General features: G+C 57.7%; 5 protein-coding genes across 5 annotated transcripts; 2 read left to right on the plus strand and 3 right to left on the minus strand.

Annotated features, from left to right (window-relative positions):
- Window positions 1–5013: 5013 nt before the first annotated feature.
- Window positions 5014–6069, plus strand: CH63R_12742 (MYB DNA-binding domain-containing protein; the record flags this gene model as incomplete). Its single annotated transcript, XM_018307716.1, has 2 exons — window positions 5014–5243; window positions 5364–6069. 2 exons carry the CDS (start codon window positions 5014–5016, stop codon window positions 6067–6069), a joined length of 936 nt encoding a protein of 311 aa, XP_018152133.1.
- A 996-nt stretch (window positions 6070–7065) lies between these two features.
- Window positions 7066–8019, minus strand: CH63R_12743 (tRNA (Uracil-5-)-methyltransferase TRM9; the record flags this gene model as incomplete). The annotated part of the gene is made up of 1 exon (XM_018307717.1): window positions 7066–8019. The coding sequence occupies one exon, from the start codon at window positions 8017–8019 to the stop codon at window positions 7066–7068; it is 954 nt and encodes a 317-aa protein (XP_018152134.1).
- Window positions 8020–10540: 2521 nt separating this feature from the next.
- Window positions 10541–11799, minus strand: CH63R_12744 (Oxidoreductase; the record flags this gene model as incomplete). The annotated part of the gene is made up of 2 exons (XM_018307718.1): window positions 10541–11655; window positions 11745–11799. 2 exons carry the CDS (start codon window positions 11797–11799, stop codon window positions 10541–10543), a joined length of 1170 nt encoding a protein of 389 aa, XP_018152135.1.
- A 1097-nt stretch (window positions 11800–12896) lies between these two features.
- On the plus strand, window positions 12897–13814 carry CH63R_12745 (Aldo/keto reductase; the record flags this gene model as incomplete). The annotated part of the gene is made up of 1 exon (XM_018307719.1): window positions 12897–13814. The coding sequence occupies one exon, from the start codon at window positions 12897–12899 to the stop codon at window positions 13812–13814; it is 918 nt and encodes a 305-aa protein (XP_018152136.1).
- Window positions 13815–14261: 447 nt separating this feature from the next.
- On the minus strand, window positions 14262–16827 carry CH63R_12746 (uncharacterized protein; the record flags this gene model as incomplete). The annotated part of the gene is made up of 5 exons (XM_018307720.1): window positions 14262–14349; window positions 14413–15257; window positions 15314–15495; window positions 15563–16643; window positions 16723–16827. 5 exons carry the CDS (start codon window positions 16825–16827, stop codon window positions 14262–14264), a joined length of 2301 nt encoding a protein of 766 aa, XP_018152137.1.
- Window positions 16828–17486: the final 659 nt, after the last annotated feature.

Raw genomic sequence — 17486 nt, forward strand, 5'->3', positions numbered from 1 at the left:
GCCATCTGTAGTTCGGAAACCGAAAGAAGCGGCTCATGGGAGATGAAAATGACGAACAACAATACAAACGCCAACCGGAAAACATGGCGTCTGGCAGGGGGAGGCAGGCGGCAGGATCATCATCGACTGACAGCGCACAACATGTCCTTCTTTTCTCAGCATCTCTCTCAATCACACCACTCGCACCACGCACATGGCCACAAGCACGCGCACGCGCACGCGCACAATGCCCAACGATGGATGCCGTTCCAAGTTGCTCCACGCTTCCTTCTGCGGTCAATCTTTGTATTGCTATGCCATCTCTTCTCATACGCGCCCAGCCTTCCACTCCGATTGCGCTCCGGGATTGCTTCTTTTCCCCTGCCTCTGGTCATTAGGGTCGCTCCCATATGTACAGCCCTGTCGTCATGTCAGGCACCGATGCTGTGGAGGCTGACCCATTTCGAGACACCCGGGAGACAACAGACAAACAAGCAATCAGGAGCCAGCCGGATCCCAAGCCTTCTGTGGCTTGACCAAAAGCAAAAGATGAACGAGACGACGTGGGCGTCGTGTGGCCACCTTTGCTGACGATAGTGTGGGTGTGTGGGTGGGCATGTGGGGAGGGGGGAGAGATGAAAACACCACAACACTGATGGCTTCGGTACAGCCGCTGAAACAAAACAAAAAACAAGAGGAAAACGAAGAAAAGAGAACTCGGGAGAACACAACAGCATAAGAAGAGGGACCGCGAATACGACGGCCAGAAAATGGCCGCTGGAAAGCCGCTAGCCAGCGAAGCAGTGAGCAAGCATGCCCCAAGTTTGCATGGCGATCATGGTTCATGGCAAGTTGATGCAGTCGGACCTAAGGACTCCAAGCTCACACCTGCCCGCGCCTGGGCAAGCCGGGCTACAACGTACACAGATTACCGCCCTGGTCCTAGGAGGCTTTCACTGGACAGACGCTGCAAGCTGCGCTGCGCTGTGCGGTGCTGCATATCTGACCGCCAGTTCATCATCAGACCAAGCAGTGGCCACGCTGAGAGCACCACCAGCATCAACGAGGCAGGGCAACGCGAGGCGAGGGAGGCCGGACAAGACGGCAAGAGAGACTACCACGACACGAGACAAAATACAGGCTTGGTCAAGGACGGCTCCTGGGCGGGCATGAAATGCATTGATCAAATGTTTCTCAAGTCAACCCGGCACCCAGCACCCGGCACCCAGCCCGCCCCTGTGGCTAGTCAAGCGCCCTTCTCGACGGCAACGAGTCGTTCGGTAGTGGCGCATAGTCGCCGTTGTCGTTGTCGCCGTTTGCCATGCAGCCTCGTCGAGACAAAGCCTCTTCCAACGCCCATTGTGTCGACCGCACAGACGTTGGGGCTCGATGCGGCCGACTGTTCTTCGTCGACTGTTCTCCCGCTGCCGTTACCGTTGCCGCTGCCATATGCAGAGCACAGTACTTGCGCTACCTCTACCGGCTTATGTTCTTGGTTTCTTTGTTTTTTCTTGGAGAGAGGGAGAAAATCAGACTGCTCAGCTCATTGACTAGTCGCTGGCACTAGCCACTAGCCGCGGAAGAGAGCCGCCCAAGACATGATGAGACACACATGCAGCCTGGTTGCTTGATCGAGCAGAGCAGACGCCATGGAATCCGCCAGGATCGGCGAACAGCATAAGCACAAGCCAGCAAACTGCCAGAAGGCACGCATAGGCAGTGGCGGAGGCGCCCCCAATCCAGACCAGGGCGGAGAAGGGCAACAAGACGGCAGAGCATGGCTTATGGGCCATGACATTTGGCATGGCATGGTGCATGGCATAGCTGGCACAATTGAGTGAGCAGCGCTCCTGCGGGTGTGTGTCTGTCTGTCTGGCCAAGAATCGGATCCTCGTTCGTCCCCCCCTCTCTCTCCTCCTCTTGGGCCGACCCCATCCATCCCTTTCAACCTGACTTCACCTTTTGGCGTTCCAGTCTCGGATTCTCCAGACGTTTCCTAACTTCTCGCCTTCTTGTTGCTTAACTATGCGAGCCGTCATACTTTCCCGTTTGACTTCTTCGGTCGACTGCCGGAACCAGGACGCCAGCCAACCACGAGGCCACGACTACGAAGCTACCCGCTGCCTCCGGGACTCACGTCAAGCAGCCGTCCCTGCTTGCGAGGCCGGCCATCTGTCTCCTCATCCAGCTGCCTGACAGACAGCAGATCGTCACCCTGGGCGAGGAGTATCCCATGGAGGCCCATACCTCAGCCGCCGCCGCCGCCATGCGCATGTGCAATGTGCAATGCCCACTCTCGACTCTTCACTGCGTCAGTAACGGCAGGTTTCAACATGGGGGCTCCACACAGCGCCCGTATGCGGTTTCGTGACAAACTGTTGCCCACCACATTCCGCCCCTCCCCACGCCGCTCGTTGTCTTGCCCTAAGCACGCGCGCTCTTTGTTCGGGGATCCTGGGATTATGATTATGGGCCATGCACACTCGGCCACCTCGCAAATTTCCTGTCCTCTCGTTAGAATCGGGGCTCCGCGGGGGAGCTGTGACCATGCGCGGTCGTGGTCATGATACACGGACACGAACCCTTCCTTACAGTGTACCAACCATTATCCAACGGCCGGTCTCCTCCCCCTTGGATCCCGTCTATCGGAAAAGCTATCGTCCAGCTCGCTTGCTTCATTGACTCTCGGCTATGACACGGCATTGAAGGCGCCGAGCCAGGCGTACCACGGGTCGTGGACGGGTCTGCTTGAACCACAATGACGATGCATGAATTCGTGGCCATGCTAATTTAGCACCCAGCCCGGTAGTGGCCTCTCGATGCCGCCCTCGAGTTTCGATGCTTTTTTGTTCTTCTCCTTCCTCTATCTGGTGTTGCTACAAGGCACATACTCTGCTCTGTTCTGCACTACGCTATGCTACAGTACAGATACACTACACTGCACCACATTGCACTACGTCTAGGACCCCCCTCTTGATCGGAGGGTGTCGACATACGGGAGAACACCAGCCCCAGGCCAGACGCTAGACTGGGCAATAACATGCTGTGAGGGAGGGAGAAAGAGGGGTGTGCGTTGGAAAAGAAAAGAGAGCATGGCAGCCACCTAGCTGGTGGTGTCTGTGTGTGCGGCGGGAAGGGGGGGGGGGCGTGTGTTTTCCAAACATGTGCTCAACTCGCCCATCCATGTCGGTTCCCAAACCACGCCTGAGCAAAGCAGTCCTTCCTTCATGAGCCTTATTCGGCCAATACCTCCACCGCTAAGTACGCATTCTTCAATGAGGGCAGGGCAACAGGTGGACTGGCCCAGACGAAGGCAAGGGACGGGCAGCGTCAACAAGAAGCCATCCGCTACCGCTGGTCATTCATTCCCTACCTATATGCGAGCCAGATATATACGGCATCTCTGCCCTATTGCTACGCTCACTGCTGCGCGCGGTGGTGGTGCCGGTTTGCGAAAGAAACGATGGAGGAAAATTAAAAAATGGTAAAAATAAAAAAGGATAAGGAAACTCGAGCCAATTAACCTTGTGCCCTTGCCAAACACACACACACACACATACATCCACATCCACATCCACATTCACATCCGCATCCACATACACACACACACACACACACGCACACAGGCTTCCCCCATCCACACCCTCTCGCTCTTTGCACACATACACACATCCCATGCGTACCCAAACCACTTTCTCGTCGTCTCTTTCTGCTCCACAGCGGCAGATGTCTCTCGCCCTCTGTTTCTCTCACTATCTCACTCTCACAGCTCACTATCGTGCTGGTTCTCGGATTCTTCACACACACCCCCCTTACCCCCTGGCACGCCCCTCCCTGACTTCTCCTACCCAAGCATCCGTACCCTCCTGTTTCTTATTCGGTGACTTTCCTCTCTTCAGTTCAAGAGTCTTTTGGGCCTGGCTGTCACTTTGTTAACCAGACCCCAGTTTCCTTCCCCCACCTCCTCCTCCACCTCTTCAACCCATCACCGTCCCTCCAACTACGACTTTCTTTGGTCCATTTTAATTCTTTTCTCTTCCATTCACAAACTGCATCACCGCAAGTTCCCGACGTGGACCGGCTTGTACCTTGTTTCGTTGGCCTCTACCGACTTTCCATGGGAGAAGGATGACTCTGGCAAAGCTTCGCTTTTTGATGAAGACCTCTAGCAGCCTGGTTTGACTGACGTATACCTCCTCCTCCTCCGCCGCCGCCGCCGCCGCCGCCACCGCCGCCCTTCCTGTCCGCCTGTCCGACCGCCTGCCTGCTTCAACATTGAGCAAGCTCAATTTCCCATCATTGATTGCCGGCCTCGCGAACTGGCCCAATCATGTTGATGACTTCTTTCAAAACCGTCAGCTCCGCCGCCATTTTGATCTAAACTTGGATCCCCATCTCCTCTCTCGGATCTTCAGAACCCCACCCATTTCCTTTCCTTACTCGCCAGAATTACACGGAAACATCTTGTCATCTTGTCAACTCCCAAGTCACCATTGCCCATTGCTTAGCGAACTAGACTCACGAGAGAACTCGTTGTCTCGCCACGCCCGGCAACAATCTCGTTTTCGCTACTCTTCCTCTACCGTCAACAACATACGCCCCACCGCGCGAGCTCGACTGCCTGTGACTTTACTTGCGACGCAGAAGATCACCCTAGACAAACATCGAACAACGGTCCCAGTTGCCAACTTTGGGACAATCTAACCAACCATCAATCACACAGCTCCTCCACCTTTACAGCTGCCCATTTTGGGTGGTGTCACGCAAACCGAAAAGCTGGCGCGCGTCTATCGCGCCCATGACACAAGACCGTATCCAACCTACCTAGGCGGCAAAACCGTCACCGTGGATATCGCGTCTCTCTTGAAGGCTCCCGACTCAGATGAGTCCTCCACTGCTCCGCCTCAGCATACCCGTTCTTCGTCAGACCCCTCTACGACCGCAACCACGGCGGCCACGGTGCCTGTCAGCGGGCTGCCTCCGTATGGCCCGCCACCCGTAGCACAGGGCCTGGCCGCGAGCGGCAAACGTGCCATGCCGCCGCACGTGGCCGAGTCCCCGGCCAAGAAGCAGAGCAAGTGGTCGCCGGAGGAAGATGCCTTGATCATCGAACTCCGGGGGAGCGGCATGAAGTGGGAAGACATATCCAAGCGTCTTCCGGGACGAAGCGCCATCAGTTGTCGACTTCACTACCAGAACTACCTCGAGAGGCGGAGCGAGTGGGATGAGGAGCGTAAAAACAAGCTTGCACGGCTGTACGAGAGGTACGATACTGGCGCAGCAACGTCGCAGACGACGATGAAGCCCCGTGTCCCAGCGTTAGACAGAAAAAGAAGAGAAAGTATCAGTAGAAGTAGCAGAAGAGGAGCTAACGTCCGATTCAGGTTCAAACCCGAAATGTGGGCAAAGGTCGCGGAAGAGATGGCCGTTCCTTGGCGAGCCGCAGAGGCCATGCACTGGCAGCTCGGCGAGGCTGACATGGCTCGGCGGGCTGGCGTTGTGCCGTTTTCTCTGACCGCAGTCAACGTCGACCAACCGGGTGCCGGTGGTCATCGGCACTCCCCTTCCCGCGGTCACATGCACTCTCAGTCGCAGGGCAGTCTGCCCCGGGACATGGGCGGTCCCTCTCCACGATACGGCCGACCGCCACCGGGCATATCGCCAATCCCCGGTGGACGAGCCATCGCCGCCCGACGCGAGAGCGTTCCAGGAAGACCGCAGATGGGCCCGGAACCGAACGAGATGGCGGGCATGGGACAAGGCGGCCCTGGGCTAGCACCGATCCAGGGGCTCCCACCGGGCCGAGGTTCCGGGCTACTTCCGGGTGTGGCCGAACTCACGACGGGCGTGAGCCCGTACAGCACCCCCGCATACGCAATGGGAGGCATGCCCACGGCGAGCCCAGTGCCGAGTGCCAGAGCGAGTCCAGGACCGCTGCTTCCCGCTCTCCATTACCCGCCACCCCACGAGTCGGCTGGTGCCAAGCGACGAGCTAGTCCGGGCACAGAGATGATGGGCTCAAGGGAAACGAGTCGGCGACGACACATGGACCCCCGGCAAGAGGAGATGGATCGGCGGCGCGTTGCATGACTGTAAGGCAGAGCGTGGGCAATCCTGGAGGGCGAAAGGCGGCGCAGACGAACTTGGAGTCGGGGACAAAAACTACTTGCGAGTGAGAGCACGAAACGGGAGCACGGCATGTTGCATCGGGATCGGAGCAAGATTTTGTCTCTTCCCCCCCCCCCCCCCCCCTCTCTCACCCCCTCCCATACTTACAACCTCATTGTCATCTGAGTGGGCTCTCCCGTATTGGAAAGCAATTTTCCTCTTCAGGACGTCTTCCTCCTCCTCCCCTTTATCTTCGTGTCATTTTACTTTTCCCTGACGTTTTCTTTATTTTCTTCTTTTGGTGTTCACGTCATCTCTCCGCCGGACGGCGGCACGATTCGTGTGGGGATCTATGGATCTACGGATCTATGGATGGATGGATGAGCGGGTGGGTAGGTGGGTGCGCGCGCGCGCGCACGCATGAGGCGACAAAAAATCAAAATTCTTATTGCCGTTGGGTTTTCACGGTACCCGGCAGGTGGGAGATGGGAGGGGAGAAAAGAGAGCATTTCTGTATTCCTTCGGCTTCTTCACGGATAACAAAATCGCGATGGTTGAGATGGTCGAGAGGGGGAGAAGAATATGAGGTGGAGGGGGGAGGGGAGATGAAGAAGGAGAGAGGAAGAGAGAGAGACACGCGCGTGCGTGCGTGTGTGCATGCGTGTGTGTGTGTGTGTTTGTGTGTTTGTGTGTGCGCGAGCGTGCGTGTGCTGCTTCACCTGTATGTATTGCTTCTTGGAAGGGACGACCAGAGCGAAGAGCGTAGGGAGAAGGAGGCAAGGAGCAAACGAACCATGTGTCACTTGATGAAGAGATGGGAAACGGTCATGATAGAATTTCGGGTCCCTAGATCACCCCTTCTTCTTTTTAAACCCTCTCTCCCTTCCCCCTGCCACCCCCCCTCCTTTTTCCCCCCCCCGGGCTCCATGCATGCATGCGGTACTACTTTTGCTTCCCTCGAGAGTCGGTTGATGTTCGTCAAGCGTCCCGGCAAAAGACGGCCCACCAGTTGTCCCTCTCGTAGCCACGCTCGAGGACCCTGCCTCCCACCTCAACCACGTCCTCCTCGAGCTCTCCCTCGCGGTAGAGATGATAGTACCTCTGGAATGTCTCGTCCTGGGCCGGCCGGTCCTGCTCCTTCTTGCCCTTGGTGACCCATGACACGAGCTGGTCCTGCGCGGCGCCGGCGTCCCAGCCGCGGCGGCTGCTGCCCTGCTCCAGCGCCCAGACCATCACGAGGACCTTTCCGGTGCCGGGGCGGACGGCGTCGAGCAGGGCGGCGACGGCGGCCCGGCGGCGTTGGCGCGTCGACATGTGGTGGATGACGGCGATGGAAATGGCAAAATCGAAAGCCGAGGCCCGGTACGGCAGAGCCAGGGAGTCGGCTACCAAAACCTGGTTGTTCGGAGCCCGGGCCGGAGGCGGCGGGGGTGGTAGTGGTGGTGTCTGTGCCGCGTCCGCCGCAGGCCCGGATGTCGCGGCGACGCCCTTGCTCTTCTTGTTCTTCTTCTTGGAGACGGCGGCGGCGGCAGAAACTTCGGCGTCAAAGTGCGGCGGCTGGTAGCTGCGAGCCAGCGAAACCAGGTTGGCGCTCCGGTCCGAGGCGACGATGTAGAGGGCCGGATTGACGCCGATGTACTTGCCGTTGCCGCAGCCAGCGTCAAGGCCGACGGAGCCAGGGGTCAGCGAGAGCAGGAAGGAGGCAACGAGAGGCCACGGCTTGTAGCGGGTGGAGGAGAAGTGCGGGGCGATGGCCTCGTAGACGGTATGGACATGGCGCGACTCGTAGGCGGCTGCGTCTTCCTCCTCCTCCTCCTCCTCCTCCTTTGCTGGTTGTCGAGGACTCGTCAAGTCCGCCGTCGTCGTATCGTCTACAGCGGCGGGCACGGCCGGGTGGCCGGCGCCGTGTTGGGGGCCGGATGAGACAGTCATATGGAGCTTAGTCCGCCGGTGATGGGCGGCGTGAAATGATGTGGGATTGGCTAACCGACCGCAGCAGGCTAGTTTCACGTTCCCCCCCGGTTTTTTGTTTAAATTGGAAAGAGAAAAAACCAACCCTGGCTTCCTTGTAGGCGGCAAAAAGCTTTCCCTTAGCCCTGCTGAGTGTTGTTCCGTTCGAGGTATGGTTACCGTTCTACAGACTGCCCAGGCCGGTCGGGAGAAAAGGGGGTGCGTTGGAGAGAGGTGAAATACGAGGGGGTGTTGACGTTGGAGTTGGCAACCAGGCCCCTGGTTTGCGGTTCCGTTAAGGTTGGATGCGCGTCGAGACGTTGGAGTAGCTAGCGCCCGCTGGGAGCAAATTTCGTTGGCGCAGTAGCCCGTCTGTGTCTCCCTGGGTTTGCTGATAGATTACCTGTACAACTGCTACCCACCTAGGTACTTAGACACCCACACCCCCTGTTTATCCTTCCCTTTCTAGGTATGCAAGGAAGAAAGTGGTTTGCGGGAAGGGAGGGAAATTGAGCCGGAAAATGCCAGTTGCGGACCAGTTGAGGTTCGTGCGCTGCAGATGCGGACAGGACGGTGCGTGGGTGGCGGTGGGTGTGGTTGCAGAGGGTAAGGAGAAAAGGGAAAAAAGCCGTTGAGGGCCGTCCAGAAGGAGAGAGACGAATACACTAGAGAGCGCCCCGACGGAAAAATGACGAGTGTCTGAGCGTGCGTTGGCGTTGTGGCGCTTCGCTCCTTCCCCCGCCAGTTTGCGCCGCTGAGGCTTGGCTTTCTAGGAGGGGAAGGGGGGGGAGTGTGCTGACTGATGAGGTGTGGTTGGGAAATATAACAGGATCGGGGAGGGGGGAGTGGGTCCCATCTTCCCTTTTTTTCTCCCCTGTGAGGGTTGAGGGCTGAGGGCAATCCCGCGGTACGGTGCGGCGCGATTTAGTGCTGGCAACCTCGAACCGGGTTACGTTCCGGCATTCGAGGGGAGGGGGGAGGGCTTGTCCGAGTCGGTGAGGTCCGAGTCGAGTCCCGCTCTAGCTCCATCTTCTGCCGTTCGCCATGCATTTACCATTAACGTTACGCCTGAGTGGACGAACCCTTCATTTTCAACCCATGGCGTTTGCAGATGGTGATCCATGCCCAGCCCTAGTCCCAAATCTCCCTTGTTCAGGAAGATCAAACCAAACCACCGCCAAACGGGAGAAAGGCGAGACGAGACAAAAGCAGAAGCCAGACTGAAAGGGGGAAATAACAGTAAGGGGAGGGACGGCGCGTTCCTGATTGGGGCGCAAACGAAATTTGGAATCCCGAGCACTCGGTACGAACGGATGGAGGTGATCCTTGGACTGATTGCTCGCGTGATTGCCGCCAGGGATACCGAGTCCTTTCATTCGGTTGGTTCCAGCCTGTCGATTCCGGCCAGCCTTCCTCTCCCCCCCCCTGTCTCCATGACCTTTGACACCAGCCAGCCGGCCATCGATGCCCAGAGGAAAACATCTTGCTCATGATCGTTGGCCAAATGGGGACGCCGAAATCAAGGAGTCGTGCATATGTTTGCTTCGGTCAAGTGAACCACGGGTCATTGCATCCTGAATTTCATCGATACACTTGGCCAAGCACCTTAATTATGTACCTCCTCTCTCACCATGTAACCAACCCCCCCATACCGTCCATTGTGTGATGGATGTCAGATTCAGGTGACCCGCTGTTGTGTGTGTGTGTGTGTGTGTGTGCGTACCAGACACACGCACACACACACACACCTTAGATTTAATCTCCGATCGACGGGAGCAAATTCGTGCCGGGGGGAGGTTGTGTGTGGCGGGGTTATGCTGCAGGTATTTGTGCAAGTTTGCTTTCGGTGCAATTCTTCTTCTTCTGCATTCCAGCACGTGGCCGTTCCGAGGACGAGGGTCGCTTTCTTGGCGAAAATCATCTCGTCTTCCGTGGCCACGTGTGGGATTATGACCCATGTATGACAAAACCGATCACCACTATCTTTGGGAGGCTGGCAGCCGTCGAAGCCATCTGTGGTACGTCGGTCAACAGAACACGCCCGTTTTCGCGTGGCACTCGACCTACCTAGGCACACACACTAATCAATTTTGTTTTCCAAGGCACCAAGGCCGCCCCGGGGTAGTACTTGGGGAGGGGTGTGGACAGAACAAACAGCAGTGAGGGAAGGCTGTTGTTCTGTCAGCCTCGAGCACATGTCTTGCACGTCAGAAGGAGAGACATTGACGTGAAACGGTCGCGGACCGTAAATCGCTTAGCTTGTTGTACTCGTCGCCCAACACCGTCCCGTCCCGAACCGCCGTCTCGGGCCGGCCATAGCTGGCTCCCGGAAGTGGGTCACCGTGCGGCCCCCTCTCCATTTACGGTCGGGGTTCCCTTACATACAGACATACACAGGTATTTATATACATGTCTGCTTTCCGCCTATTACATGTATACAAGCGACTATGTACTTTCCTCACAAGTCAATTCCCTTGGTATTTCTCCCTCACGACCTACTGCATCAAGCATTGCCCAGGTTCAGCGGGCTCTTGGCGTCAAACTCGTGGGAGGTGATGAGCTCCGGATACTGGATGCCACCCTGCTTGATGGCGCTGTCCATCGTCTCCATGATGACGAGACTCTCAGACAGCGGCAGCGAGGCGCTCTCGAGCTTCCCGTCGCGCAGGCACCGGGCGCATTCATCAGCCTCCCAGAACATGCCGTGGCCCCACTGGCGGGCCTCGTCCGTGGGGATCGGGCAGTCAACGACCTCGACCTCATCTACGCCCTTCTTGACGACCTTGTACGAGAGCGGACGGAACGCAGGGTGGGCGACCTGGATCTCGCCCTTGGAGCCCTGGATGCGGATGGCGGGCGCCGTGTTACCCTTGCCGTCGGGCGCCGTGTCAACGCGCAGCGACGTCGTGGCGATGCCCGTCTGTTGGTTCTTGGGGAAGTTGAGGATCATGGTGGTTGACTCGTCGGCGCCGGTGGCGGCATACTTCTGCACCGAGGCCAGGACCTCGGGGGACTCCTTCTCGGGCTGCAGGTGGTACAGCGTCTGGAACAGCCAAGTCAGGGAGTAGATGCCCAGGTCTAGGAGCGCGCCGCCGGCGAGCTCAGGGTTGACCATGCGGTGCGAGTCGGCAAACGAGAGCTTGTCGGAGCCGTCGGTGCAGTTGTTAAAGGAAAGGTCGGCGGTTGTGCGGTAAACCTTGCCGATGGCGCCGCTGGAGATGAGCTCGCGCACCTTGATGCTGAGGGGGAAGTAGCGGGTCCAGACGGCCTCCATGAAGAAGAGCTTCTTGGCGCGGGCCGTCTCGACGAGGACGCGCGTCTGCTCGGCTGTGACGGTCAGGGCCTTTTCGCAGAGGACATGCTTGCCGGCGTCGAGGGCGAGCATAGCGTTCTGGAAGTGGTGCGAGTGCGGGGTGGCGACGTAGATGATGTCGACGTTCGGGTCGCGGACGAGCTCGGCGTAGGAGCCGTAGACGGTCGTTTCGGCGGGAGCGTCAATCTTCTTGACAAAGTCTCGCGCCTTTTGGGCATCGCGGGACGAGGAGACGGCGGCGATGCGATGGGCAACGTCGGTCACGTCGCGGGAGGCCGGGCTGGTGAGGAGGTCTTTGCAGAAGGCTGTGAGATGTTAGCTGACGTGGCCTACCCAGACGTATTGTAAAGTCATAGATGCGGTCGAGGGAAAGGGGTAGGAGGAGAGCACTTACTCTCGGCGATCCAGCCAGTGGCCATAATGCCCCAGTTGACTGTGTGTGGCGCCATCTTTGGAAGCCTTGTCTAGGTGGTGCTGCGATCAAGAGAGTGAAGATTGGAACTTGGAAACAGGAATTGTTTCAACAAGAATGCCAACGGCTAGGTAGATGTGCAAGCAATCGAGACTGAGAGGGAGAGGGAGAGAGATAGAGAGAGAGGAGTAGATGGCCCAAACCAAGGTCGAACCGGCGAGGGTGCCTTTTCCCTTTTGAATCCCGCATCAACACGCGCCCCCCTCCCACTAATGAAATCCTCGGAGGGAGCTGCTGCGGGGTACCAGAACAGCATTGGTAGGTTACATGCCTAGCTACCTACCAGTAGCACAGGTAAGACAGGGATTGCCCCACGAAAAACCCCCCCTGGTTACAGCAGGATATGTGACGATTAAACGCGATCCCGCCGCCCAGCTCCCACACGCGGGTAAATTGAGCGTGTGGCAAAACCCCGACACTCCGCGATAACGTGTCGGCCCGGGAGCCTGACGATGGAGAGCGACTATGGGGCTCCACTCTCTGGGTGTCTTTAGTCGACTCTTCTACTTTCCCTTTTGGGCTGATTTGGAGAATGTTGAGCGAGGTTCCCTCAAGGTAACTTGGGCACTAGGCAATGAGGGGTCGTCGTGGGAGGTCGGTCCGCACCCCGCGGCGGGGTTCAATGCCGGCGATAAGACGTCATCGATGGAAGCTATCAAGGTAGGTAGGTAGGTACCTACCTATCAACATACCTACCTGCCTGCCGAAATCGACTCGAATAAATTAACGATTAGACAACTTCCTAATAGATGAGTTGGTTGGTCGTCGGCTACAATGCATTCAAAGAATACGAGAAGCTGTCAAGGCTCGAGATCCGCTTTGGCTACGTATCTCAACTGAGGCTTGTAAGACGGTCTAGAATAGATGGTAATGCAAGCTGACTGGCACGGCTTCGTATCTACCTAGGCTTCATGCTCGTCCTGTGAGAAACCCCCGCCTCATCTCCCTTCGCTTCCTCCACCGTGTCATACCTGCCGATGTCAAACCATTCATCTCCAATGATTGTTTCATACAGCGCCCACAACCGAACTCGGACACTTTGACAGAAAAAGAAGAAGCCACACCCAGGCCAATATGACCAACACAGTCGCCCCTATCCCCCGGCTGATCTACGGCACAGCCTGGAAAAAATCCCAGACGGCGCCCCTCGTCGCCTCCGCCCTGTCTGCCGGCTTTCGCGCCCTCGACACCGCCGCCTCCCACCACTACTCCGAAGAGGGTGTCGGCGCCGGCCTCCGCGCCTGGCTCGCCCGCAACCCGGCCCATGGCGTTCCCCGCTCGGGGCTTTACATCCAGACAAAGTTCTCCCCTTCGCCCTCGACGCTTCCCATCCCGGACCAGGTTCACCGCTCCGTCGCCGCGTCCTTCAAGAACCTCGCCGTGCCCGGGGACCAGTTCGCCACGGAGGAAACCGAGGCTGCCGCCGCCGCCGCCGACAACGACGACGGCAACTTCTACCTCGACTGCGTCCTCCTCCACGCCCCCTACCCCTCATACGCCGACACCCTTCTCGCCTGGCGCGCCCTGGAATCCTACGTCCCCTCGCGCATCCGCACCCTCGGCATCTCCAACGTCGACCTCGACGAGCTGCGCGCCCTCTGCGTCGACGCCGCCGTCAAGCCCGTCGTCGTCCAGAACCGCCTGAACCCCAAAGAGGCCTACAACACCCCCGTCCGCGTCTTCTGCCGCGACGCCGGCATCAACTTCCAGTCCTTCTGGACCCTGACGGCGAACCCGCAGCTCGTCAAAGGCCACGTCGTCGCCAGGGTCGCCGCCGGCGCCGGCGTCAGCAACGAGGTTGCCATGTACGGGCTCGTGCTGGGGCTGAGGGGGGTCAGTGTGTTGAATGGAACGACAAACGAGGCGCGTATGAAGGAGGATCTCGAAGGCGTGGAAAAGGTGGCCGCCTGGGCCGAAGGCGACGGGGCAGAGGTGTGGAAGGAGAGCTTGGCGGCCTTCAAGTCAGTCCTCGGCGATCCGGAGGGAGTCTAGACTGGGCAAAAACACGAACGAGGTCATGAGGTGTAAGAAATACCCGGTAATAGTCTATTCAGACGGAGAAGCCGTCGTCCCCTCCGTAAATTCGCAACGCAACGCCCTAGAGATGCACTCTGTTCCTGTCCTGGGTATTCCACGCTCCTTTCGCAATTCCCTCCCCTGAGCCTTCGAATCGGCCTTTGTGCAGAGACACCATCCCTCTTGATACATTTCTCTGCCATTCCCATGGCCCAGGAAGTGTACCTGGACAAACAATACGCGCTGTGGTATCTTTTACATCTCAACAAAGCAAAGAAAAAACACGAGCTGAGATGACCATCGTGTCCTTCTCCTAGAACCTCCTGTTCTTGATCCCGACGATTCATCATCATAAAGAGAGAAGATAGAGGTGGAGAGAGGGGAAAATAAGAGAGCTGTTCTTGCAATGTCATAAGTCGACGGTTAGTCGTCTGTGTTGTATTCTTGATCATCCACCAGAATCACAACTGTCAGTGTTGCCGCGTACGCCTCGCGGATAGCGCATGCCATGCTGTGCGACGTTGTCAGCCGAGTCCTTTCCCGTCCGTAAGCGCTTCTGTTTCAAAAGACTCACCATGTATTTCGAATGTCTGCGACCACGGCACTCAGACCCCAGTGTGAACACCAGGCGCGGGCCAGAACCTCATTGTCTCTGACTCCAAACGCCTCCACCACCAACACCTGCTCCTCGTCGATCTGTTCCTGACTGCTTGCGGTGTGCGGCCCTGCATTGGAGCTCGTCCTCGAGCTCCGCGCGCTCGGAGACTGCCCATAGATCCCGCCCCAGTCTTTGATGTTCATGATCTCGTCTGCCTTGATAGTCTGGAAGACATAATCGAAGAAGAGAGGGTGCGGTCCTCCCGAACACGGCCATGCTGAGATGAACGAAACATCGTACGTCAGGCGCATCGGCCAGGAAACACCGTCGATGGCGAACTGGACCGTGGCATCATACACTTTTGGCATTGGGGGCGGCTCCTGGAATCGGTCGGGGACGGCCTTGAAGCTGAGCAGCTCGATGCGTACCGTATCAACAATGTCGTCTGCGTCGGGGGCCACGAGCTTGTACTCCTTGACGGGGAAAACCTCTGCCGGGGGTCCAAGGGGGTCAGACCGCTCGCTCATCGACTGGACATCTTCGGGCGTCATGCGCTGGCGAGGACGGCGGGACCGGATGCGCGCGATCTGGGATCGACCGAGGTCGGCCGTCGGACGGGCTGGCCCGACCCATCCTGCCAAAGATCGACAGGTTGGTGCGAGGACCTTTCCAACAATGGAGGCGGCGGTCCAGTAGGTGTAACTATTCCTATACTGAAACCCACAATGAGGATGGAGGTGCGTCATCATGGCAAGCGAGTCCGTAGCCTTGTCAGGGTCAATGTCGATAAGGGTGTTCATGATGAGGAATGGGAACGTGGACTTGTCCGCTGTTAGCCAAGGTCAGAAAGACTTGATCGACGCCAGATATCACTTACACCTGGGAGTACGAGGCCGCTGAAGAATGCCAAGGCGTCAGAGCTGATTATGTCGAGAGTCGCCTCCATATCCCTCTGTTTCATCTTGTCAAGAGTTTGACCCAGATTCGGCCATTTCATCATCTGGGCAAAGCGCCGCAGCATCTTGATCTGCCGCTTCTTGAGTCTGAAGCGCAAGTTGACTGTGGTATGTCAGTCTTGGTCATCTTGCCAGAGGGGGGAAGCGCGGAGGGGGGCTCGATCGCTTACTTTGCTCCACCGTCTTCCCGTAGCCCTCGACTCTCACATGCTCCCGCCAACGCCTCGCTAGTGCAAGATCCCACTGGATAGTGGGCGGCAGCTGAGGCAGCAATTTCTCCTTGGCCCATTCGCCATGCAGTCGCGAGTTGATGCGGAGGTCCAACTCCATGCTGAGCACGAGTTGGTGGCAGAACTTGATGTACTGCTGTTGGCTAGCATGGCCCGGGTCGAAAATGAAGCGAGTGACGACTTGGTTCTTGGGGTTCGTGAAGTCGATCCAGTCCGGTCGGGACAACACCATGATCAGATCGGTAATCTGCCTATCGAGTCCTTTGTGCGGGTTCATCATCTTGTCGGGGTCGCGGAGAAAGCGGCGATATAAGCTTTTGTACATCCACTCCTCGTCGTCATCCTCCAGGCCGGACTCCAACTCTTTGAGGCGCTCGAAAATACGGGCCAGATCGACCTCTCGGGCCGTTACGCCAGAATCCCTCAGGGCGATTGTAGGGGGCATGATGCTGGATAGCGAAGCCCACTGATTCAACGTGATAGTGCCCGGCTGCTGTCCGTAGAAGAAGGCAAAGCTGGGCTGTTCGAGCGTCTCCCATGGGTAGACGGCCACACCGCTACCCTGGATACGAAGGGTCATGAGCTGCGTCATGGAGTCGTGCAGGTTGACGACGTCCGAGTCCTCGGATTGGTTTCCCGCGGACGTGGTGTACAGCGCATAGTAGTGATCGGAGGCGTGCGGGACGGGGCGCTTGTGGCCCTTGTGAGCCGGGACACCCCGCGAGACGAGTTCCATGGCAAGGCCGAGGGTAAGCTCCTCCTGGCTTGACATTCCGGACGGCGGCCATTCGGTCAGTGGCCCGTGTTCGAAGATGACACCATTGGGATGCGCGCGGCCTTTACCTTTGGCTCGGGCGGGATCTGGCCTTCTAGGCCGCCGACGGGAGCGATGGTAGCCCGGGTGATCAGGGTGACCGTTTGGCGACTCGACTGTTCTCGAAGCCTTGGGCATATCGGTGAGTGAGCGGCGCCTGCGCGGGAGGACATCTCCATCACTGGCTCTGCGCGATTCCGGGGTATCCTGTAGATAAAAATCAGCACCAGGTCGGTGAGATGCAGCGTGCGTGTCTATGACAACGCAAAGTTTTGGGGAGCCGAACCAGTCTCCCTTTCTTCGCGAGGCTCCGGTTCCGGAAAATGCTGCCCCAGAAGCTCTTCTTCTCACTCCGGCCCTCTCGGTCTCCCTCATCCTTGACGTCGGCCATGTCTCATTAGTGAATTATAAATGAGAGTCCTCGGAAGCGTGCCTGGCGCTCGAGGTCGATGTTTCGATGTTTCGATGCGATGCGAAAAACAAACAAATGACTGTTTGCTGGGTTGAGTAAAGCCCGGGTGAGAACGGGCGCAAGTGAGGTTCGTCAGTCGTGGTGGCTGCGCACCATGCGCGTCACGAGGAATGCGCCTGTCGCAGGTAGACTAAGGCGTCCAGCATCGGCTCGAGTATTGTTCAGCAACCAAGGTGTCGGCGGCTGTCGTTTTTCTCTTCTTTTCTTATTCTTCTCTCACAATCACTGTGGCGATTGTCGCATCGCCTTATACGAAAGGAAACCCGCCGGACGAGGGCGCTGCTGTTGTCCGCTTGGTTGTCGTCGAAGGTCTGGGGGAGCAAAAAGGTGTCTGTGTGGTGAATGTCTGTGTGCGATGATCCGAAAGAGATCAAGAGTGCATCCCAAGTTGGGGTTATCGGCAAGGGAGATACTTGGTGGTAGGTAGGCGCAATGCAAAGCAAGCGTAGCTGTACCCGTCCCAGTTGGTTGTTCACGGTCGTCAACGTAGCGGTCCGCCCGCACTCCAGCAACGATGGGGAAAAGTCAAATTATGGAAGTAAAAACGGCGTGTCCAGTTGTGACGCGCACTCAAAAGT

This window comes from Colletotrichum higginsianum, chromosome 9, assembly GCF_001672515.1.
Source record: "Colletotrichum higginsianum IMI 349063 chromosome 9, whole genome shotgun sequence".
Lineage (NCBI taxonomy): Eukaryota > Fungi > Ascomycota > Sordariomycetes > Glomerellales > Glomerellaceae > Colletotrichum > Colletotrichum higginsianum.